Source organism: Cetorhinus maximus, chromosome 2 (genome assembly GCF_964194155.1).
Source record: "Cetorhinus maximus chromosome 2, sCetMax3.hap1.1, whole genome shotgun sequence".
In the NCBI taxonomy this organism is placed as follows: Eukaryota; Metazoa; Chordata; class Chondrichthyes; order Lamniformes; family Cetorhinidae; genus Cetorhinus; species Cetorhinus maximus.
In genome coordinates, this window is record NC_135880.1 from 223273889 (window position 1) to 223299780 (window position 25892).

General features: G+C 45.5%; 1 protein-coding gene across 1 annotated transcript in view; it reads left to right on the plus strand.

Annotated features, from left to right (window-relative positions):
• The first annotated feature begins 2707 nt into the window (after positions 1–2707).
• sdhdb (succinate dehydrogenase complex, subunit D, integral membrane protein b) overlaps positions 2708–25892 on the plus strand; it is a 32029-nt gene continuing 8844 nt past the window's right edge. The window contains exons 1-3 of the mRNA XM_078533062.1: positions 2708–2811; positions 10002–10112; positions 17737–17881. Of these exons, the coding sequence (XP_078389188.1) occupies positions 2724–2811; positions 10002–10112; positions 17737–17881 (344 nt within the window). The 5' untranslated portion in view covers positions 2708–2723. The remainder of the gene's footprint in view (positions 2812–10001; positions 10113–17736; positions 17882–25892) is intronic.

Consider the following 25892-nt stretch of genomic DNA (forward strand, 5'->3'; position numbering starts at 1 on the left):
GACAGCAGCACTGTAACCCCGATAATTAATTACAAATCACTCTGCATTTATTGAGAGTAATAATTCCATACAGACTGCATTGGTATAATTCTGATCAGGCTACATTTGTTTAAAATCAGTTTAAGTTAGATTACACTTATCAGTAAATGAAAATGAAATCAGACTACGTATATTTAAAATAATTGAAATAAGCCCACTTTTAAAAAAAAATTTAATTCAGCCTACAGCTAAACTAAGCATATTTAAATTAAGATTGCATTTAAAAAGTTCTCATAAGATTACATTTTGAACTTTATTTGCATGAAACCACCTTTCAAAGAAGAGTCAAGTCAGACTACATAAACTTTAAATAGTTAGTAGCATTGAAAATGCATATGAAACTTCATTAAAATTTGTAATATGTACAATTTTTGTGGTTTAAAATAGATATGACACCCATTGCCAGTGTTTAAAATTTGACTATTTTAAATTGAAAAACAGGATGTATATTATTAAGTCAACAATATTGAAAATTCCAATAAAAGTAGGCAATCTTTGCAATATTGACTTTTTTGGGGGTTTAACAGCAAAAATGAAATCCTTTCCCAATGCAGAAATCTGATTTTTTAAAAATGAATTTAGAAAATTCACATTCTCAAGTAACAGCATTGTGAAGTTATATAAATTTCTATAAAATTTGCAATATGTATTCGTGGTTTTTTAAAAAAAAAAGTAAATCTTTGCCAATACTGACAATCTGAAATGGGGTTGCAGTGCCTCAAGAAAAGTAGAAAATTCACACTGTCAAGTCAAATGCATTGAACTGGCAAATATAACTGCATTAGCTTTGCAAGATGTATTTATTTGTGTTTTAAAAGCAAAGTAAAATCCTTTGCCAAGGTTGGGAATCTGATTTTTTTTTATAAAACAGAAAATGCACATTGCCAGGTCAATAGCATTGATACCCTTGTGTTTGCAATCAGATACAATCCATAATAAAACACAGAAAACATCAATCTGAATCTTAAAAAGTGAATGGTTAATTTTGAATGTAACCTGAATTTTTCTGCGCCCAACTGTTAACCATCCTAGAGTTGGATGGCTCGTTTGACTTGAGCAGTGCTCTTTAGCTATGGAACTCCTGTTGGTTTAAATGAATGCCAATACACAAACAGGCAATTTGGCTCAATCTGTGTTGATGTTTATTATCACACAAGCAGTGATCCTGATCCTGATTCCTATTCATTTATTTTCCTTCAGCTACCTATCTAGGCTATACTTAAATGTTGACATGGTTCCTGCTTCAATCTGTACATTTGGTCATTCATTCCACTTAGCCTCATAACCCTCCGCCTGAAAAAGATTCTACTGCTCTCTGTCAAACTTAACTTTATATCCAAGTTAGGTCATTCTAGACCTTCACTGTCCCATTCCTAAACACCCAGTCTTAACCTGCAATCTTCTCTATTCTAAGGAAAAATAGCCCCAATTCTTTCTTTGCATTTCCTCAGACCATGCAACATCTTAAATGCCTCACACTGAACAAAAAAATTTTACATCACGGGGAGAAGGCGGGAGATTGGGGTTGAGAAACTTATCAGCCATGATTGAATGGCGGAGCAGACTCGATGGGCCGAATGGCCTAATTTCTGCTCCTATGTCTTATGGTCTTATAACCTGATATCTGCTTCAAATGTTTCTCTACTCTTCCTCTAAAAGTGTAATAACATGTTTTACCTATTGCTGTGAATTACCTTAAACTGTTCTTGGGTGAAAATGGTTACCACAAAGTAAGGTCCCACAAACAGCAATGTGATGAATAACAAATTGTCTTTGGTGATATAACTAAATTACCAAGAAAATTCCCAATTCTTCAAACAGCCAATGGGATCCATCTGAATCACTGGAATAAAGCAATGATGACTTGATTTAATTGGAGATCTAAGCACTCTGCTCATTCAGCAAATACAATGTCATATCAACCTTGCTTATTAGCTCAAGTGTCAGGGTGGGTTTGTGCCCACAATCTTCTAACTCAGAGGTGAGAATATATAACTGAGCTCAAACTGGCATTCTGTGTCAAGCACAATAAGGTTTATATGAAACCAAAACAAAAGTAAAAATACCTGGAAAAACTCAGCAGGTCTGACAGCATCTGCGGAGAGGAACACAGTTAACGTTTCGAGTCATAACTCTTCAGTCATATGGACTTGAAACGTTAACTGTGTTCCTCTCCGCAGATGCTGTCAGACCTGCTGAGTTTTACCAGGTATTTTTATTTTTGTTTTGGATTTCCAGCATCCGCAGTTTTTATGCTTTTATCTTAAGGTTTATGTGAAGGCTGCTGTCCCTGAATTCCCTCCAAAAAAGCTGTGACCTAGTGACCTGAAACATTAACTCTGTTTTTCTCTGCACAGATGCTGCCTGACCTGCTGAATATTTCCAGCACTTTCTGTTTTTATTTCAAATTTCTGGCATCTGCAGTATTTTCCTAATTTAGTGACCATTGGACAAGTTTTCACCCTCATAATTTCCTATCGTTGAAAGTTCTGCTTTTATAAGAGGCACAATTCATAGAACCATGTTTGGGGGTGGTGGTGGTGGTTGCAGGACTGAAAACAGGATGCACATCAATAAAGCAACAAGAATAGTGATTGTCATTGAAGATAAAGGTTAATGCAGCCCAGGACTACAACTCCCATCGTCCTTTAGCGCCGTAGAGCATTTATTTCCGGTGTCCAAGGATGACTTCCGGCCGGGTGACCTTGCTGTGGGAGTTCGACATGGCGGCCGTTGTCAGGCTCAGTCTGGTGTGTGGACGGGGCTGGAAGCGTGAGTGACCATTCCTTTGCCGCTCGGCTGCCCGCCGCTTGCATCCGATGACCTGTCGGTGTTGTTTGCCGGTGGGGAGGTGGTTGACTGAGAATTTTGTTCTAAATCCCGCCGCCGCCCCACCCCCCCCCCCCACGCACGGGACGGGACTGACCTCCACCCGCCACGGCCCAGGCCCGGTTTGTTGTGGTAACGGCCACCCAACACCCCCGCCCCCCCCCCCCCCCCTTATTATTGCAAATAATGCATCCGCTGCGCATGGGGTATCGGTAATAATCGAGAGGAGCAGAGGGGGGGAGGTGGGTAGGTTTGGGAAGGGGGGGGAGGTTTGGGGAGGGGGGGAAGGGGGGGGGGAGGTTTGGGAAGGGGGGGGAGGTTTGGGAAGGGGGGGGAGGTTTGGGAAGGAGGGGGAGGGGGGAGGGAGGTTTGGGAAGGGGGGGAGGGGGGGAGGTTTGGGAAGGGGGGGAGGGGGGGGAGGTTTGGGAAGGGGGGGAGGGGGGGGAGGGGAGGGGGAGGGGGAGGGGGGGGAGGGGGGGGAGGGGGAGGGGGAGGGGGAGGGGGGGGAGGGGAGGGGGGGGGAGGGGGGGAGGGGGGGAGGGGAGGGGGAGGGGGGGGAGGGGAGGGGAGGGGGGGAGGGGAAGGGGGGGAGGGGGGGGGAGGGGGAGGGGGGGGGAGGGGGGGGGAGGGGAAGGGGGGGAGGGGGAGGGGGGGAGGGAGGGGGAGGGGGAGGGGGGAGGGGGGGGGGGGAGGGGAAGGGGGGGAGGGGGAGGGGGGGGGAGGGGGAGGGGGAGGGGGAGGGGGGGGGAGGGGGGGGAGGGGGGGGGGAGGGGGAGGGGGGGGAGGGGGGGGAGGGGAGGGGGAGGGGGAGGGGGGGGAGGGGAGGGGGGAGGGGGGGAGGGGAGGGGAGGGGGAGGGGGGGAGGGGGAGGGGGAGGGGGAGGGGGGGAGGGGAGGGGGAGGGGGGAGGGGGGAGGGGAGGGGGGAGGGAGGTTTGGGAAGGGGGGGAGGGGGGGGGAGGTTTGGGAAGGGGGGGAGGGGGGGGGAGGTTTGGGAAGGGGGGAGGGGGGGAGGTTTGGGAAGGGGGGAGGTTTGGGAAGGGGGGGAGGGGGGGAGGTTTGGGAAGGGGGGGAGGCGGGGGAGGGGGGGAGGTTTGGGAAGGGGGGGAGGCGGGGGAGGGGGGAGGTTTGGGAAGGGGGGGAGGTTGGGAAGGGGGGGAGGTTTGGGGAGGGGGGGGAGGGAGGGGGGGGAGGTTTGGGAAGGGGGGGGAGGTTTGGGAAGGGGGGGGAGGTTTGGGGAGGGGGGAGGGGAGAGGGAGGGAGGTTTGGGGAGGGGGGGGAGGTTTGGGGAGGGGGTGGAGGGAGGGGGGGAGGGAGGGAGGGGGGGAGGTTTGGGGAGGGGGGGAGGTTTGGGGAGGGGGGGGAGGGAGGGAGGGGGGGAGGTTTGGGGGGGGGTGGAGGGAGGGAGGGGGGGAGGTTTGGGGAGGGGGTGGAGGGAGGGAGGGGGGGGAGGTTTGGGGAGGGGGTGGAGGGAGGGAGGGGGGGGAGGTTTGGGGAGGGGGTGGAGGGAGGGGGGGAGGTTGGGGAGGTGGGGGAGGTTTGGGGAGGGGGTGGAGGGAGCGGGGGGGAGGTTTGGGGAGGGGGGGGAGGTTTGGGGAGGGGGAGGTTTGGGGAAGGGAGGGGGGGTTTGGGGGAGGGGGGGTGTTTGGGGAGGGGAGGGAAGGTTTGGGGAGGGGAGGGGGGGGAAGGTTTGGGGAGGGGAGGGGGGGGGAAGGTTTGGGAGGGGAGGGGGGGGGAAGGTTTGGGGAGGGGAGGGGGGGGAAGGTTTGGGGAGGGGAGTGGGGGGGGAGGTTTGGGGAGGGGAGGGGGGAGGTTTGGGGAGGGGAGGGGGGGGAGGTGGGGAAGGGGGAGGTTTGGGGGGGAGGGGGAGGTTTGGTGGGGGGAGGGGAGGTTTGGGGGGGGAGGGGAGGGGGAGGTTTGGGGGGGAGGGGAGGGGGGGGAGGTTTGGGGAGGGGGGGAGGTTGGGGGAGGGGGGGGAGGTTTGGGGGGGAAGGGGGGAGGTTTGGAGGGGGAGGGGGGGAAGGGGGGAGGGGGAGGAGGAGGTGGGGGGGAGGGGGGGGAGGGAGGTGGGGGGGGGGAGGGGGGGGGAGAGGAGGTGGGGGGGGGAGAGGGGGGGAGAGGGGGGAGGAGGTGGGGAGGGGGAGGAGGAGGGGGGGAGGAGGTGGGGAGGGGAGAGGGGGGGAGGAGGTGGGGAGGGGGAGGAGGAGGTAGGGGGGGGAGAGAGGGTGGGGGGGGGAGAGGGGGGGAGGGGGGGAGGGGGGGTGGGGGGGAGGGGGGAGGGGGGGGAGGTTGGGGGGAGGGGGGAGGGGGGGAGGGAGGGGGGGGGAGGGGGGAGGTTGCGGGGGGAGGGAGGGGGAGGGAGGGAGGGGGGGAGGGGGGGGGGAGGGAGGGGGGGAGGGAGGGGGAGGGAGGTTGGGGGGGAGGGAGGGGGGGGGAGGGAGGGGGGGGAGGGGAGGGGGGGGAGGGAGGGGGGGGGAGGGAGGGGGGGGGGGAGGGAGGGGGGGAGGTTGGGTGGGGGGGAGGGGGAGAGGTTTGGGAGGGGGGGAGGTTGGTTGGGGGGGAGGGGGGAGAGGTTTGGGAGGGGGGGGAGTTTTGAGGGGGGGGAGGTTTGGGGGCGTGGGGGGAGGTTGGGGAGATGCGCTCACAATTTATCAGGGGTCGAACTTGAGAGTCGAGTGAGACCCTGCGCCAGAGGGCGGGGGCAGCCAGATCTCTCTCTCTCTCTCTCTGTGAATGCCCGCCCACCCCCCACCAGTCCACCGCTGATCTGTTGCCCATAGGCTTCTCCAATCCATGTGGCCCTTCTGTCACTGGAGAAGTTGTTCCTGCATCGCTTTGGGTATAATTATATAATTCTGTATGCGGCCAGCAGGCCACCATCTACTGAGTACCATCCCTGATGGACCAATCCTGGCATATTGTCGGCTGCGCTTGCTGCATTTTATCAGACCATCCCTTGATCGCTTGCTAAGGGAGAATTTGTAATTCTTTGTTAAAAACAAAAAAACTGCGGATGCTGGAAATCCAAAACAAACAGAAATACCTGGAAAAACTCAGCAGGTCTGGCAGCATCGGCAGAGAAGAGCACAGTTGACGTTTCGAGTCCTCATGACCCTTCAACAGAACTAAGTAAAATTAGAAAAGGGGTGAAATATAAGCTGGTTTAAAGCGCGGGGGGGGTGGGGGTTTTGTTGGGACAAGAAGCCAGTGATAGGAGGAGATAACCAAAAGATGTCACAGACAAAAGAACAAAGAGGTGTTGAAGGTGGTGATATTATCTAAAGGAATGTGCTAATTAAGAGCAGAAGACAGGACAGATAAGGTACAGATAGCTCTGGTGGGGGAATACTAAAAGATAGAAATAAACAATGGTGGAAATACATTTAAAATTACTGGAAATAGGTGGGAAAAGAAAAAATCTATATAAATTATTGGAAAAAACAAAAAGGAGGGGGAAGAAACAGAAAGGGGGTGGGGTTGGAGGAGAGAGTTCAAGATCTAAAATTGTTGAACTCAATGTTCAGCCCGGAAGGCTGTAAAGTGCCTAGTCAGAAGATGAGGTGCTGTTCCTCCAGTTTGCGTTGAGCTTCACTGGAAGACTGCAGCAAGCCAAGGACAGACATGTGGGCAAGAGAGCAGGGTGGAGTGTTGAAATGGCAAGCGACAGGGAGGTCTGGGTCATTCTTGCGGACAGACCGAAGGTGTTCTGCAAAGCAGTCACCCAGTCTGCGTTTGGAACCACCAAACACATCTTCCCTTCAACCCCCCCTGGCGGCATTCCGTAGGGATCGTTCCCTCTGTGACACCCTGGTCCACTCCTCCATCACCCCCTACTCCTCCTCCCACGGCACCTCCCCATGCAAACGCAGAAGATGCAACACCTGCCCCTTCACTTCCTCTCTCCTCGCCGTCCAAGGGCCCAAACACTCCTTTCAAGTGAAGCAGCATTTCACTTGCACTTCCCCCAACATAGTCTACTGCATTCGTTGCTCCCAATGCGGTTTCCTCTACATTGGAGAGACCAAACGCAGACTGGGTGACCGCTTTGCAGAACACCTTCGGTCTATCCGTAAGAATGGCCCAGACCTCCCTGTCGCTTGCCATTTCAACACCCCACCCTACTCTCTTGCCCACATGTCTGTCCTTGGCTTGCTGCAGTGTTCCAGTGAAGCTCAACGCAAACTGGGGGAACAGCACCTCATCTTCCGACTAGGCACTTTACAGCCTTCCGGACTGAATATTGAGTTCAACAATTTTAGATCATGAACTCTCTCCTCCATCCCCAGCCCCTTCCTGTTTCTTCCCCCTCCTTTTTGTTTTTTCCAATAATTTATAAAGATTTTTTCTTTTCCCACCTATTTCCAGTAATTTTAAATGTATTTCCACCATTGTTTATTTCTACCTTTTAGTATTCCCCCACCCCCAATAGAGCTATCTGTACCTTATCTGTCCTGTCTTCTACTCTTAATTAGCACTTTCCTTTAGATAATATCACCACCTTCAACACCTCTTTGTTCTTTTGTCTGTGACAGCTTTTGGTTATCTCCTCCTATCACTGGCTGCTTGTCCCAACAAACCCCCCCACCTTAAACCAGCTTATATTTCACCCCTTTCCTAATTTTACTTAGTTCTGTTGAAGGGTCATGAGGACTCGAAACGTCAACTGTACTGTTCTCCGCTGATGCTGCCAGACCTGCTGAGATTTTCCAGGTATTTCTGTTTCTGTTTTTGTTCTGTAATTCTTTGTCTTTGTTGGGCTTATCTTTAATTTGACTCGTGTAGTGTAACCTTCACTAGGTGATGGATCTTTATACCTCGATATTTTACCTCTTGTTTCTCACAGAATCACAGTGCAGAAGAGGCCCTTCGGCCCATCGAGTCTGCACCGACACGTGAGAAAACACCTGATCTACCTACCTAATCCCATTTACCAGCATTTGGCCCATAGCCTTGAATGTTATGACATGCCAAGTGCTCATCCAGATACTTTTTAAAGGATGTGAGGCAACCCGCCTCCACCACCCTCCCAGGCAGTGCATTCCAGACCGTCACACCCTCTGGGTAAAAAAAATTTTCCTCACATCCCCTCTAAACCTCCTGCCCCTCACCTTGAACTTTTGTCCCCTTGTGACTGACCCTTCAACTAAACTGCTCCTCATCCACCCTGTCCATACCCCTCATAATCTTGTACACCTTGATCGGATCGCCCCTCAGTCTTCTCTGCTCCAACGAAAACAACCCAAGCCTATCCAATCTCTATTCATAACTTAAATGTTTTATCCCAGGTTACATCCTGGTGAATCTCCTCTGCACCCCCTCCAGTGCAATCACATCCTTCCAATAAGCGGTGACCAGAACTGCACACAGTACTCCAGCTGTGGCCTCACCAAGGTTCTATACAACTCCAACATGACCTCCCTACTTTTGTAATCTATGCCTCGATTGATAAAGGCTAGTGTCCCATATGCCTTTTTCACCCCACTAATTTGCCCCTCTGCCTTCAGAGATCTATGGACACACATGCCAAGGTCCCTTTGTTCCTCAGAACTTCCTAGTGTCATGCCGTTCATTGAATACTTCCTCCTTTGGCGACAACTGAGATAGGACATATGCTAGCACCGTTTCTCTACCTGGCTTCGCTTTCAGAGTGAAACTGTAATCTGAAACCTCAAGAGTAACCTCTAGTCTAGCTGGTGGTGTACACATTTTTCTTGAAGATCTGTTCCAGTGGACTCACTAGTCCAGATGTGCTTTTGATTTAAGCAAAGTGCCTTGTGTTTATTTTGCATATTGCATTTTTCAGGTTGTTCAGAGCTTATGTATTGTGATTTGTTTCAGAATAACATATACAGGAAGTGTCGACTTTCATACATTCAATGTGTGAAAAAGGCAATAGATTTTTGGAATACTGGGGAGGGCAGTGGCAGCTTCCAGGAGGAAGCTGTGACTTATTTTCTTCAGTGTTTGGAGTTGAAACTTGGACACTCCACCTCTGTTGACAAAAGACACAATTTGCTCTTGTAAATGGACACTTAAATGTAGAAAATATTGCAAGGAGCTGTACATAGATTGAGGAGGAATGGAGGGGGGTGGTGGTGAGAGAAACAATAGATAAAAGGAATTTAAATCTAGATAATGAGCCTTGTTGGAGAGATTTAGGAGAACTGACTGAAAGCTTGTTTGAAAAATTGGGTTTTGAAAAGGCTTTGCTTTGCAGATAGTAGAAAGGGAGGAATATGTACATATATCCATGGGGGTTTCCCACCAAATGGGGCTACACAAAAAGACACACTTGGACACTGCAGATTCACTTTGTTCCTTTAAACGTCCCACCAGTAACTTCCCATTCCCTCCATCGTAGAGGATGTGAGTTTTTAACACTCGCATGGGAAGCATTATTATTTCTTTTGAAAATCTATTCCCACTATCTTTAGAAGAAAGTTACAGTAAATTGTTGGGTATTGCTCCTTGTAGCTTTCTCCCTAGCTCCCAGTCAATATCTTCAACAGGTTATATTCTTGCATAACCATATATATTTCACTGATTAAGTTAAAATAGCATGTCTCAATGGAAGTCTTTCCCAAGATGTTTGTTTATTTCATCACTGAATCGCGATATAATTTGTGATAAAAGCACCATGTGGCTTGTTTATCTGCTTGGCAGCAAAAATATCTGGAGAGAAATGATTTTCTTTGGTTTGAGATTACAGCACAAGGGTACATGTCATTGAAATTAGGTCAGGAAACTCTCCTTCACACCAAGCATAGTGGGAATCTGAAATTCTGATCCAAAAAGCTGCTGAGGCTGAGGGGAGTTGAAAATATCAAAACTCAGATTGTGATATTTTTATTAGGCAAGGGTATTAAGGGTTTTGGAACCAAGATGAGTAAATGAATTTAAGATACAGATCAACAATAATCTGTTGAAAGGCAGGTGAGACTTGAGGGGATGAATGGTTGTCTCCTCTGCTCAACAAACAAATGATTGCCATGCACATCTATACATATATAATTTTATTGTAACCACTATCCATAGTGGAATAATAACTGGGTAAGTTCATTTTGAAAGTATCTTCTATTTTGCAGCTGCTATTAAAGTTTAGGTTTGTTGCCTGTTTGTCTGTCCTTCTCTCCAGCAACATTCTTCAGTAAATCATTGGCAGCTGGACCTCTTGTTGCTTCCAGAAAGACCCAGCAAACTCCAGTGCTTTTGACATCGCAGATTCACACGTCTCCCAGCCATTTGAGTAAGTGTTGTACCTACAGGATTCTGTATATCGAGCAAATCCAAGCTTTTTGTTTTTATTGGTTGCTTAGGAGGCAGGATGGAAGGAGCGGGGAGCTGCACCTATAATTCCTTCCTCTGACAACAAGGCTGCGATTCAGACTCATGGGCAGACTTGCGACGTTATTTGCGATCACAGTGGGGCCACAGAAACAGCATTTGGGGTGGACCTCCTCTGAGGAAGCAGTGGCGACTGGAGAGGAGACTCTGGTGGGACAATTCTAGACCCAGTGGATCAATGCCATCAAACAGCAAAGGAGTGTACAGTGAACCTGACGTGTTCTTAAACATCCCAGCACTCGCCTCTAGAAGTGTTAATGTGCCAAGCTTGGCAGAGGCAGGCAAGCATAACTCAGTCTTTGGCAGAGTGCAGTAAAAACAGGGAAGTCATGCAGCTCAGCCTTGCAGGTGAGTGGTAGCTACAGACTTTACTGTGCTTCTTATACTGTCTGCCTGCTGTACAGGCTCCTTACACCGAGCTGGCAACACTGCTTCGCAGGCAGAAGCAGGGAGAGCAAAGGGGAGAGGGGTGGTGTAGTGTGACAGTAGATTTGGGACCTTGGGTAGATGAAGGGGGGATTACCGGGTGCAGGGAGGAGAGGGCCTCATTGCTGGGTGCAGGGAGGAGAGGGGCCCGTTGCTGGGTGTGGGGAATGGGGGTAGAGGGGCTTCACAGTGTCTACTATCACCAGGAAATCTGGCTGAAACTTGCCTGGGTACATATAAATTTTTACAAGGTACTTTAAGATGCAACTTTTCATATACATATGCATAAGCTTTAATGATTACATACTGAATGTTACTGTGCTGCTTTATTCCTGTTTTGTTTTTGGTGGTATTGGGGTCAAGTTGATTTTTAAGTTTTAAAATGGGGTCATATTGGAAAGTAGCTTGAGAAGCACTGATATAGAGCGTGTGACAGGATGAATCAAAGGCATAGACGGTATTTGTGAATGATACTGGTCAACAGGAGCTGTAAGCAAGCAAGAGCAGTATTTTGTATAGCATTTTGGTATATTTTGATGAATCTTAATAATGTTCTTAACATAGGAGTGGGCCATTCAGCCTCTCGAGTCTGTTTCCCAGACAGAGCTTTGGTTTAAAATCTGATTGGAATGCTGGAACCTCTGACATTATTCAGAGGTTTTGCTCTAATTTATGTCTTGGAGCTGAACTTGCATCTTTCCTTTTGACCTTGGGGAGGTGCAACAGAGAATGATACCAGACCTAAAAGGGTCAAATTATGAGGACAGGTTTGTATAGACTAGGCCTTGAACTGTTAATTCTGTTTCTTCCTCTACAGATGCTGCCTGACCTGCTGAGGTTTTCTAACATTTTCTGTTTTTATTTCAGATTTCCAGCATCTGAAGTATTTTGCATTTTTTTTAATACCAGACTTGTATTTCCTAAATCATAGAAGGATTAAGGGGTTATCTAATTAAGTATTTAAGATAATTAAAGGGTTTGTTAGAGTGGGAAGAGGAAAATTATTTTCTCTAGTTGGGAGTCAAGAACAAGGGGGGCATAACCTCACCATTAGAGCTAGGCTGTTCAGGGTGATTTTAGGAAGCACTTCTTCACACAAGGAGCAGAGGAAATCTAGAAAACTCCCCCACCCCCAAAAAAAAAATTACTGCTGAGGTTAGGGGTGAATTGACAATTTCAAAACTGAGATTGATAGATTTTTGTTATACAAGGGTAGTTTAGAACCAGGGCAGGTAGGGGTTAAGACATAGATCAAACATAATCTGATTGCATTAAAGAAAAGGCTTGAGGGGTTGAATAGCCTCTTGTTCCTGTATTGCTATAATTGTAGAATTCTGAAATGGAAGCACAATGTTTGCAAATCAGCAGATCAGCCAACAGCTATGGATACAACAGAACAGATTGGTTTCTTCACAGCTCAACATTCAGGATCGTCACCTGAAACACAGATTTGCTTTTTTTTGTTTCTTGAACTGCACTTTTCTGATTAAGACTGTAGAAAAACCAAGCTGCACCATCACAAAATAATTTGCAGCCATGCATAATTCTGAGTAGTTTATTCCACTTTCAATTACCCTTCTGCCATCTGCTTAGCGTAAGATCAGATGTGCTTTCGTGTGGATTTGCAGCTTGAGAATGTTTTACATACTGTTGTAAGCACTAGATGGCAGCAAAGGCACTGAAATGGGCTGTTTTTAACAAAGACATGTTTCTGTAGTTCCACGTTCAAGCGATGTCTCAGCATTTAAAATTGTAATTGAGGGGAAAATACAATGGATACCAAATGGGAGGCAAGGACAGATAAATGGGATTAACAATTGGACCCAAAAATATGGGTGATGAGAGATGTTTTGAGAAGACTTTTATATACAGGCATGTTCAATGATGTTGATGTTCTATGGCATCACTATCACTGAATCCCCCATTATCAACATCCTGGGGGGTTACCATTGACCATATCGTGAACTGGACTAGACATATAAATACTGTGGCTACAAAAGCTGGTCAGAGGCTAGGAATCCTGTGACGAGTAACTCACCTTCTGACTCCCCTAAGGCTGTCCACAATCTACAAGGCACAAAGTCAAGAGTGTGATGGAATACTCCCCACTTGCCTGGATGAGTGCAGCTCCCACAACACACAAGAAGCTTGACACCGTCCAGGACAAAGCAGCCCGCTTGATGGCACCATGTCCACAAACATTCACTCTCTCCACCACCAATGCACAGTAGCAGCAGTGTGTGCCATCTACAAGATGCACTGCAGGAATTCACCAAGGCTCCATTGACAGCACCTTCCAAACCCACGACCACCACCATCTAGAAGGACAAGGGCAGCAGATAGATGGGAACACCACCACCTGGAAGTTCCCCTCCAATTCACTCGCTATTCTGACTTGGAAATATATCACCGTTCCTTCACTGTCGCTGGGTCAAAATCCTGGAACTCTTTCCCTAACAGCATTGTGGGTGTACCCACGTCACATGAGCTGCAGCGATTCAAGAAGGCAGCTCACCACCACCTTCTCAAGGGCAACTAGGGATGGGCAATAAATGCTGGCCCAGCCAGCAAAGCCCACATCCTGTGAATGAATTTTTTTTAAGAAAGGGAAGGGAGGTGAGATTTGGAGGCAGTTACAGAAGATGGAGGCATGTTCGGTGTTAAACTGATAATGGATGATGTGAGGTTCCTCAGGGATATCCTTTGGTTAGGATGATATACAGCACTGAAAGAGGTCATTCAGTCTAGTGCCAGCCGAAAAAGAGCCCTTGGTCTGTAGTCCTGTGGTTTTTGCATCTCCAGTGCATATCCAACTATTTTTTAAATGTGAGAATTTCTGCCTCTACCACCCTTTCAGACAGTGAGCTCCAGACCCCCCTCACCACCTTATCCACTCTGACTAAGGCCCTTAATTTTATACCCCTCAATTAAATCTCCCCTCGGTCTCCTCTGTTCCAAAGAAAATAACCCCAGCCTATCTGATCTTTCCTTTATAGCTAAAATTCTCCATTCTTGACAACATCGCTGTAAATCTCCTCTTTACTCTCTATTATGACTGATGCAGTTGGTAAAGCTGAGTTATTAAAAAAATCCCAGAGGGAAACTTTTAAAATTATTGGTTATGAAGTTCAGTGTTTGAGATGCGACTCTAAACTCAGGAATCAGACCACTAGTTCTTGAGGTTTTAAATCAAACTAATTGAAACATTTTATTAATTAATTTACACAGGTTAAAAAAATATATATACATTGCTACAAAGTACTGCTATCATAACTTTTAACAAATTCCCACACTAATCTCTGTTAAGGCAACAGCAACCTATAGACTTAACTAAACACCAGGCAAAGCATAAACAGAATTACCTGGAAAAACTCAGCAGGTCTGGCAGCATCGGCGGAGAAGAAAAGAGTTGACGTTTTGAGTCCTTATGACCCTTCAACAGAACTGAGTAAAACTTTACTCTCAAAGTAATACTCTGAGTATTTTACTCAGTTCTGTTGAAGGGTCATGAGGACTCGAAACATCAACTATTTTCTTCTCCGCCGATGCTGCCAGACCTGCTGAGTTTTTCCAGGTAATTCTGTTTTTGTTTTGGATTTCCAGCATCCGCAGTTGTTTTTTTGTTTTTAACCAGGCAAAGCATTTTCACCGTACGAATTCAAAATGAGGTTCTTTTCACTGTGGAGCCAGTTGGAGGCTTGCAGCTGCCTTTTGATCTTACATTGCCTCTGCTCTGCACACCCGAAAACTACTGAAGCTATACCTACCACCATTGATTGATTGAATTCAAATTCTCATTGTCTCACTAGTCTCTTTGAACTTTACCTTTTACCAATTTTATTAGTAATGTAAACATATTGCTTGATAGCTGCTAGAAAGGCAAGTTTTCACCCCACTTCTTGAATGCACTATTCAAAAAAAATGCAAATACACACTACCTCTCTGTTTACATCTTAAACTAGTACATATCAAAGCACCCAGACTAACTGACTTTAATCTAATTAAGACACATCCGCAGACTAAACCTCTATTTAAAAGAAAAATGTTTTCCAAAATATATACATTAATAGCTTCATGACACCCTCTCTAGTGCGATCACTTCCTTCTTGTACTGTGGTTACCAGAGGTGCACTGTAATCTGCTACTGGTGTGTGTCTACTTCAATTATCCAAACATGCTGGAATCATTCATTTGGGTGTTTAGTGCCGGCACTTCATACAGTGAGTGTTTTTGAGCTCTTTGTCTCCCTAGGCCCACATAACTATTACAATTGGTTGCTCCCTAATTTGGCCCTTAATTAGGTGACTGTGCAATGTACACCCGTGGCCCAGTGGTGAGTGGCAAAGCTTTTCCTCCCTCCATCTTCGAGTGCCTGACTTCTCAATGCCTCCTGTAATGATATTGCTAAAGGAGCTAACTCTGCAGGTTTAGGGAACTGAATCTATGATCTAATGTGCTAAATTCATGTTCTACCCACCATTAGTCTATTAAACACTCCTAAATTGGGAAATAATGTAGAAATGATATATTGGAACTGTATCTTTCTGCAACCTTATTGTGCTGCTGTTACAGATCTGCTTTTTTTAATTGCTTTCAAAAGGTTTCAGACTTGACTCCCGTTTTATGTTGAGAGTTGATCTCTGCTGGGTGAGCAGTTGGGGCACCATAATTGGCTTTTAGCACCTGGGAAATCTGCTGATGTTCCTGCTGGATAGGACAGTTCTGTGTTGTTTGGAGAGGGTGCAATTGGGCTCAGCTGTGGTCTTCCCCTACAGTTCAATTGCCATCTGGTACTCAACTGTCTTGACTTATACAGTGGCTGGTGCCTGTGAAACTATACACCAGCTTGGAGACTAGTATAAGGCAACAAATCAGCAACAGCAAAATTATCATTGATACAAAACCAAAACGCATTAACATGCCCCAATATGAAGTGATGGAGCGTAGATTTGTGTTCAGTTTCAATTGAGGTGAGCGCCTGATCTCCACTAACATTGAGCCTACAGCTCAAAAACAGTTTTACCCAACTGCTCTATATACAGGCATTTGTGCCACGTGAGTCTCATCATCTTGACCTCACCTCAACCTCTATCAGCAATATCATTTGGTTCTTTCTTAATCCTATTTTATCCCCCTCTTTTTCAGTAATTTTCCCCCCTTTTCCCCATCCATTCTAAAGACATTAATTCCTTAATTAAGTACCTTTTTGATGGTACTTAATTCACAGAAGTGCTTGTTGTTTATGTGTAGACCTAGACACCAAGTGTTAACCTTTGTCACTTTCTCTGATGCTCTCCTTCCAACCTGCCTAACTCAAGCTGGAACGTGTTCAAAATGCTGTGGTCCACCTCCTGACTGACGCAAGAAGTCCCTGCACTTTCATAGCCCTGTACTGCTGCTTGTCCAGAGTGCCTCTAAGTCGATAGCAAGATTGAAATCTTTCCTTCCAAATGTCTCCATGGCTGCTCATCTTCACACGCCCTCCATGCACATGTCTGCCACTCCTTAGATGTTTAATTGCAGCTCCATGGGTTGCACTCTGGCCCCTGAGTCAGGAAGTTGTAGGTTCAAGCCCTGCTCCAGAGACTTGAGCACAAAATCTAAGCTGACATGTCCAGCACAGTATTGAGCGAGTGTTGCATTGTCTTCCGGAGATAACATTAAACTAAGGCTCTGCCCTTTCTCTCAAGTGGTTGTAAAATATCCCGCGCCACTATTTTGAAGAGTGGGCAAGTTCGACTGATGTCCAACATTTATCCCTCAACCACCATCATGAAAACAAATGATCTGGTCGTTATCTGATTGCTTTTAGTGGGAGCTTGCTGTGTGCAAATTGGCTGTCAGATTGCCTACATTATAAGTAGTGACTACACTTCAAAAGGACTTTATTGCCTGTCCTGAGATTCTAGGTAGAAGTCACTAGGAAAGTTCAAGTCTCTCTTTTTTTAACACTAGGCTTTTCCTTATCCCCATTTTCCTTTCTGTCACTGGTGGCCACAATACCCCTGGCCCTTGTATTCCCAGCCTACTCTCTTCCACCTTGCCTTTTACCTTTTCCCTTTCAAAAATGAACTTAAAACTTCTCCTGCAACCAAGTTTTAGGTTCCAAGCCCAACTCTGTCCATATCTCCCTTTACTTTTGTTCCTTGGCAGCCACTGCCTTAACCTCCATGTAAGAAGTTTTGAGCTGTACAAAAAAGCAATTTGTCATGTTTCCAGTGTTGCGCTTTGATCTGTGCATATTTCTGTCACTTAAGAAAAAGAGGAAGTAAGTAATTCTCGCTCTACAGAGAACATTTCCAAGCAACTGAAAGTTAGTTTCTAACTGATCTAAGGAGACACTGAGAAAGAAAACGAGTAATTACCCTCTATTTAATCACAAGAAGGTATAGCCACTAGAACTTGTGATCTTCAAAGGGCACAGCAGCTTATGCACCTAGCCATATTAACAGGAAAATAGTACACTATGTTGTAACACCATGCAATGTTCATGAACCTATATTGTGAGCAATGACACTTTATTCTTGGTATGTTCCATTTTTGCGTGTGTTTAGGTGAATGTGAGTGCTACAGAAATATAGACTTCTGTTAATGAGATTGAGATCATAATTGGAAATTACCATGGATTGGAAAGATCCCTTGAAAAAGAGCACTGATGCCTAATTTGATTCACAGATTATCTAACCTATTCCAATTTCATCAAATGTGCCTCTCTTCTAAGATTAGTCTTCAAATGGTTACAACAGCAAAAACTAACACCTGAAATGTGGCCGGAATTTCAAATGTTGCACAATTTCTAAACAGCAGCATCTTTTCTGTTCGTATTTATTCATTTACTTTTGCGTCAAAGTTTCTCAGTTCGAATTGTTGAATGTTTTTTTTTCACAAAAAAAAATTACTTTGCATTATCAGGAGTAGATAGTTTTTAAACCCTCCTCCACAAATTGGTTTCTGATTTGCAAACTGGAATTGTGGGGCTAATTACGTGGCCTCTTCTGTGCAATTACGGTACATTAGCATGATTAGAGAGATTTGTACATCGTGTTATGGACAAAATGAAGTCCAGATAGTGCATCTCATTTTGTCCTTTCTCCTATTAGCTGGTTCGAAAGCTGCCTCTCAACACTGGACTAGTGAACGGATACTGAGTGTAGCGTTACTGGGCCTTTTACCTGCTGCTTACTTCTACCCGGGAGTTGTCATGGATTACTCACTGGCTGCAGCTGTTACTCTCCATGGTCACTGGTGAGATCACTTTTTAAGCTCTTGTGGTAATTTATCTCTTTTTTTTCAATGAATTATTTGGAAAATTGACTACTCAGGCAGAATGATAGGAGGAGTGAGAGAATTCAGTTACGTGAAGAGAAATTGTGATTGTTTCCTCTAGATTTTGTTTATTTGTTCTTGGGATGTGAGTGTTGCTGACAAGGCCAGCAATTATTGCCCCCTCCCCAATTACCCTTGAGCTGTGAAGGTGCTGAGTTCCCTTCTTGAACCGCTGTTGTCCATCTGGTGTAGGTACACCCATAGTGTTGTTAGGAAGGGAGCTCCCAGGAATTTGACCCAGTGACAGTGAAGGAACAGTAAGTTTCTAACTTGGAAAGATATTACAAGTGTTGGTGTTCCCATGTGTTTGCTGTCCTTGTCCTTCAAGGTGGTAGAGGTTGAGGGACAGAGGAGAGAAGTCAATGGGAATCAGAGGGGAAAAGACTTCACTGGTTGGAGTCATACCTAGCACAAAGCAAGATAGTTGTAGTTGTTGGAGTTCAGTCATCTTGGCTCCAGGACATCACTGCAGGAGCTCTTCAGGGTGGTGTCCTTGGCCCCACATCTTCAGCTGCTTCATCAATGACCTTCCTTCCATCATAAGGTCAGAAGTGGGGATGTTCGCTGATGATTGCACAATGTTCAGCACCATTTGTGACTCCTTAGATACTGAAGCATTCCATGTCCAAATGCAGCAAGATCTGGATAATATCCAGGCTTGGGTTGACAAGTGGCAAGTAAAATTCATGCCACACAAGTGCCAGGCAACTACCTTCACCAAAGACCATCTTCCCTTGACATCGAATGGCATTACCATCACTGAACACCACACTATCAACATCCTGGGGGTTACCATTGACCAGAAACTGAATTGGACTAGCTATATAAATACTGTGGCTACAACAGCAGGTCAGAGGCTAGGAATCCTGCGACGAGTAACCCACCTCCTGACCTCCCAAAGCCTGTCCACCATCTACAAGGCACAAGTCAGGAGTGTGGTGGAATACTCCCTACTTGCCTGGATGAGTGCAGCTCCATCAACACTATCCAAGACAAAGCAGTCCGCTTGATTGGCAGCACACCCACAAACATTCATTCCCTCCACCACCGACGTAGTAGCAGAGTGTACCATCTACAAGATGCACTGCAGGAATTCACCAAGGCTCCGTAGCACCTTCCAAACCGACAACCACGACCATGTAGAAGGACGAGGGCAGCAGACACATGGGAATGCCACCACCTGCAAATTCCCCTCCAAGTCACTCATCGTCCTGACTTGAAAATATATCATCGTTCCTTCACTGTTGCTGGGTCAAAATCCTGGAACTCCCTCCCTAACAGCACTGTGGGTGTACATCATAATGGACTGCAGCGGTTCAAGAAGGCAGCTCACCACCACCGCCTCCTCAAGGGCAACCAGGGATGACCAATAAATGCTGGCCCAGCCAGCGAAGCCCACATCCCATGTATGAATAAGTTTTTTTTTAAATTAGTTTAGAGACTGCCTGCTAGATATTACACTTGTTTGGATATTGAGTATGGATGGGATTGGGATGTTGTACCAGCCTGCTGATACTGCATAGGGACTGCTCAATGCTGAGTGGCCACTTGAGTGAGATACTGGAAAGTTGATTCGCGTCCATAAGTGGTTCATTAAGTGAACAGGAGTTTGCTGATGATGCCAAACTAGGCAGAAAGGTAAACTGTGGGGGACACACGGAGAGGTTGTAAAGAAATATAGGCAGGTTAGTTGAGGCAACAAGATGGCAGATGGAGTATAATGTAGGGAAATGTGAAGATATTCACTTTGGTCATTTATATAAAAAAAGCAGAATATTTTTTAAAAGGTGAGAAACTTGTAAGTGTTGATGTTCAAAGAGACTTGGGTGTGCTGGCACAAGGTATGCAAGAAAGTTAGCATGCAGGTGCAGCAAGCAAATAAGAAGGCAAATGACATGTTGGCCTTTATTACAAGGGGATTGGAGTATAAGAATAAAGAAGTCTTGCTACAGTTGTTCAGGGTTTTTGTGAGACCATATCTGGAGTACTGTATCCATTTTTGGTCTCTGCATTTAAAGGATATACTTACATTGGAGGCGGCACAGTGAAGGTTCACTAAATTGGTCCCAGGGGTGAGAGGTTGTCCTGTGATGACAGGCTGAGTAAATTGGTCTTATGTTCTCTGGAGTTTAGAAAAATGAGAGGCGACCTCATTGAAACCTACAAAATTCTGAAGGGGTTTGACAGGGTAGATGCTGAGAGAGAGATTCCCTGACCAGCGGAAACAAAACAGGGGGGCAGAGTCTCAGGATAAGGGGCCAATCATTTAGGACTGAGATGAGGAGAAATTACTTCATTTGAAGGCTTGTGAATCTTTGGAATTCTCTACCCCAGAGGGTTGTGGATGCTCTATTGTTGAATATATTTAAAGCTGGGATAGACACAATTTTGATCTAGGTAATTGAGGAATATGGGGAGTGGGTGGGAAAATGGAGTTGAAGCCCAAGATCAACCATGATCGTATTGAATGGCAGAGCACGCTCGATGGGTCTACTCCTCCTATTTCTTGTGTTCTTCTGAACCAGTGCCTTTTAAGAGAGAAAATAAATGAACAAGCCTTCCTTCCTAAAATAAAAACAGAAAATTCCAGAAACAATTGGCAGGACAGGCAGTGTCTTTGGAGATAGGAACTGGAAGAAGGATCCAATGTGAATGGTTACACAGGAACGTTACCAGCATCTGTTGTCCAAGAAAACGGGAGGGTATGACCTTTCCTCCTGACAATCTTAGCTTTTGAGATCTGTACTGTAATTGTAGAAAGGCTTTTAGTTCCAAGTCCTAATTTCTAATGTGAAGCATGCTTAATAATAGCCTACCAGATTTAAAATTTTGAATATCTGTGTCATGCTTTTGTGGTTCGCTTATGTTTCATGATGGTTTTTGACTTTTTAGTTGTTGGGCACTGAACATTTATTTCCCATCCCTAATTATCCTTGCGAAGGTGGTGGTGAGCCACCGCCTTGAAATGCTGCAGTCCGTTCTAATGTAGGTACACCCAGAGTGCTGTAAGGAAGGGAGTTCCAGGATTTTGACCCAATGACAGTGAAGGAACGGTCAAGTCAGGGTGGTTTGTGGCTTGGAGAGGAACTTTGCAGGTGGTGGTATTCCCATGCATCTGCTGCCTTTTTCATTCTAGGTGGTAGAGGATGCTTGATGAGTTTCTGCCCTGCACCTTGTAGCTGCTACTGTGCACTGGTGGAGGAGGGAGTAAATGTCTAAGGTACCTTTGTTCATAGAGGCAGAAACTGAACTAATTAGAGCAGAACCATAGAAAAGTTACAGCACAGAAGGGGGCCATTCGGCCCATCTTGTCTATGCCAGCCCGAGGACACCCAGGTGCCCTTTCTAATCCCACCTTCCTGCACCCGGCCCATAGCCCTGCAGCTTACAGCATTTAAGGTGCAGATCCAGGTACTTTTTAAAAGAGTTTAGAGTTTCTGCCTCTATCACCAACTTGGGCAGCGAATTCCAGACACCCACTACCCTCTGCGTAAAAAAGTTCTTTCTCATGTACCCCCTACACCTTCTGCCACTTATCTTGAATCTATGTCCCCTGGTTCTAGAATGCTCCATCAAGGGAAACAATTTTATCCTGTCCACTCTATCTATTCCCCTCATAATTTTGTACACCTCAATCAAGTCACCTCTCAGCCTTCTTTGTTCTAAGGAAAATAACCCCAACCCATCCAATCTCTCCTCGTAGCTACACTTTTCTAACATTGGCAACGTTCTTGTAAACCTCCTCTGCACTCTCTCCAGAGCTATTATGTCCTTCCTGTAATGTGGTGACCAGAAGTGCACACAATACTCCAGTTGTGGCCTCACCAGTGTTTTATACAATTCCAACATTATATCCTTCCTTTTATATTCTATACCTCTGCCAATGAAGGAGAGCATTCCGTATGCCTTCTTTACAACCTTGTCTATTTGAACTGCTGCCTTCAGGGACCTGTGTACTTGTACGCCAAGATCTCTCACTTCATCTACCCCTCTTAGTATATTCCCATTTATTGTGTAATCTCTGTAACTGTTTGACCTCCCTAAATGTATGACCTCACACTTCTCTATGTTAAAATCCATCTGCCACTTTACCGCCCGCTCCACCAACCCATCTATATCGTTTTGGAGATTATGGCTATCCTCTACACTATCCACTACTCGGCCAATCTTTGTGTCATCTGCAAATTTCCCAATCGTGCCCCCCAACGTTCACGTGCAAATCGTTAATATATAACAGAAACAGCAAGGGTCCCAACACCGAGCCCTGTGGAACACCACATGAGACAACTTTCCATTCGCAAGGGCATCCATCGATCATTACCCTTTGTTTCTTGTTACAAAGCCAACCTTTTATCCAGTTTGCCACATTACCCTGAATCCCATGGGCTTTTACTTTCCTGACCAATTTGCCATGTGGGACCTTGTCAAATGCCTTGCTAAAATCCATGTACACAACATCCACTGCACTACCTTCATCAACCCTTCTTGTCACTTCCTCAAAGAATTCAATCAAATTTGTGAGGCAAAACCTTCCTTTAATAAATCCATGCTGACCATCCCTGACTAGTCCATGCCTTTCCACATGACAGTTAATCCTTTCTCTCAGGATTGATTCTACTAATTTGCTCACCACTGATGTAAGACTAACTGGCCTATAATTGTTTGGCATTTCCTTTGATCCCTTTTTAAACAATGGAACTACATTTGCATATCTCCAGTCCACCGGTACCTCCACTGTATCTAGTGAACATTGGAAAATCATCCTCAGAGCATCTGGTATCTCCTCCCTGACTTCCTTCAGCAGCCTCAGAAACAATCCATCTGGCCCTGGCGACTTATCAACTTTCAAGGATTTCAACCTTTCGAGTACTTCCTCTCTCTTTATGACTATCCTGTCCAATATCTTGCAGTGTTCCTCCTGGACTACTATATCTACATCCTCCCTCTCCTTTGTAAACACGGAGACAAAATATTCATTCAAAACCCTTCCCACAGCCTCTGCATCTTCACACAAGTTTCCATCTTCATCTCTGATAGGTCCCACTTTTTCCTTAACTAACCTTTTAGCATTAATGTATTGGTAAAACATCTTTGGGTTATCTTTAACTTTACTTGCTAATCCTTTTTCATGCCCTCTCTTTGATTTCCTTATTTCCTTTTTTACTTCGTCCCTGCACTTCCTATATTCATCTAGGCTATCTGCAGTGCTTAGTTCTTTGTGCCTATCGTACGCTTTCTTTTTCTGTTTGATCTTTCCCTGTATTCCTCTAGACTACCAGGGGGGTCTAGATTTGGCAGTACCACTCTTATTTTTGTTGGGGACATGTCTACTTTATACAATTAGGATCTCGTTTTTTAGTGCTTCCCACTGGTTTTCCACTGTTTTATCCTCCAGCAGTGCTGTCCAGTCCACCTCAGCCAAGTCCCTTCTCATTTCTGCAAAATTTGCCTTCTCCCAGTTCAAGACTTTTACACCTGCCTTATCTCTGTCCTTTTCCAAGGTAATGCTAAATCTAACTGAATTGTGATCACTGTCCCCGATATGGTCACTAATGTCACTCGGTGCCAGAAGATCTATGAGGTTTCATTCTGATCTGTACTGTGAACTTTCTCAAATGTGGTAATGGTCCTCTGTCTCAAGATATTGCGGAGAAAATTCATCCAAAATTTCAAGATCTGATTGCCATTAATGCCTATCCTGGAGTGACTGCATATGTATGTGGGTGTCAGGTGAGAACAAGCTGGTTTGTGGCTGTGGCACCTTTAGGGCTGTTATGTAATATGTCCGTATACCCAAGTTAGAGCAGGATGGAGCTGTGCCCTCAGCACGAATCAGTGGCCCTCAGATTAATTGGGGAGAAATTTGGAAGAAAAAGAATTACTAGCCTGTGTCAGTCGCAGCTCTGCTCTGTATTCCTTGCTCACGAGAAACCAAATGAATGATCTGGACAATTAGTGACCACTTTGCTTCCGAACTGGATGGGGTCAGTGCGCCTCAACTCTTCACCTGTGGGGCCTTCATGACTCTGTTTTCAAACCCCTCTAGAATCCCTAGACCCCTGATCCCTCCCTATCTTTGTAATCTCCTCCAGTGCTACAACCTTCTGAGGTCTCTGCGCCATCTCCGATTTTAATCGCTCCACATCTGTTGCCATGCCTTCGATTGTCTGGGCCCTAAGCATTGGAATTCACTCTCTACATCCCTCCAACTCACTCCTTTAGGCTGCTCTTTAAAACCTTCCTCTCTGGCCAAATATTTGGTCACCTGTCCTAATATTTCCTTACGTGGCTCGGAATGAAATTTGGCTTGACGCTACTGTGAAGTGCCTTGGACATTTCACTACATTAAAGGTGCTATATAAATATAATTTATTATTTTGGACAAATGCAAGCCACGTCCCACTTTGTTCAATTGTGCCCACTACCTGAACTATGTAGTGGCAAATGCAGTTTTCATGCTGTTGATGGCTGGAATATGACTGGAATCAGTATCTAAGTCTGTTTACAATAAATGTATACCTGCATATAATAATGCTCTTTGAAGTAGCAGCAGTAAAGGATTGGTAACCTTTTTGTACAAGACATGACACAACAGTTCTCTGCCCTTCAGGTCAGTGAGCTAAAAAAGTTTGTGGTTAACCTACACATTTACAGATTCTCTGAGACCAATGAGTTTCGCTTAATTTCCTGGTTTATATGCTTGATGTTTTTGAAAAATACAGTTCACCACTTGACTGTTTTTTCCGTTAGGGAAATTTGTTTCAACACTTTACAGTAACTGGACTAAAATAACAATGATAGTCAGATGTTCCCTTCATGGGGCAAAGGGGAACAGGAATAGATTGGTAACTGGATGAATAACCCTATCCGTAATGGATATGGTAACCTTAATTCACCAGCCACAATTCATTCTGAACACCATGAGAAAATAGTTCACGTGAACTGAATCGTTTTTAGCTTTGGTCAAATACCTTGACCCTGTTTGCTATATTGGCTGGTACATCAAACATTAAGATAAAAGCAAAATACTGTGGATGCTGGAACGCTGAAACAAAAATAGCTGGAAAAACTCAGCAGGTCTGACAGTATCTGTGGAGAGGAATACAGTCATACGGACTTGAAACGTTGACTGTATTCCTCAATGCAGATGCTGTCAGACCTGCTGAGTTTTTCCAGCTATTTTTATTATTATTGTTGTACATCAAACATGTTCACTTAAGCAAGATGTTCAATCTCTGCTGATAGCTGTAAAGCCATTATCAGGGTTGAGTTAGCACCTTTGGTATAAGGATTGGCCAAACCGGTTTATGGGATGGCATTGCAAACCTACCTTTAAATTGATATGTTTGTGGCACAGCTTGTTGAACGCTTTGGACAGGCCTGTGCTATTGGGTACTTTCTTCCATTTAAAAACAGGTATGTGACATCCTGCTCTGAAATTTTATCTGATGAAGCGATAAACTGCCTGCACCCACATCCCATAACACTGCCCTACATCACAAATAATGTTTTGCACCGTGACCCTATCTTTTAACCTCTTTTGCCCTTTTTATATTTTTTCTTTCTCTACCCTGATCCAAAAGATGTTGACTTGTGTTTTAGAATAGATTGATTGGAATAGTTTGTCAACAAAGTGCAACACTTCTTGGGAGGAGTGGAGAAAAATGAGGGGAACTAAACTAACCTGGGAAGCAAGGGACTTCATAATGTCCAGAAGTTATATCATTGTGCATGGTAACGGTTGAGCCACCTTTGGAGATCTGTAGGTATCCCATGATAGAAAATACATTAGAGTGTGTAAAATGGTGTTGTGTCAGAGATGAGAAACTATAAAAACTCAGCAGGTCTGACAGCATCTGCAGAGAGGAATACAGTTAACGTTTCAAGTCCGAATGGCTCCTCATCAGAACTAAGGAAAAATAGAAAAGAG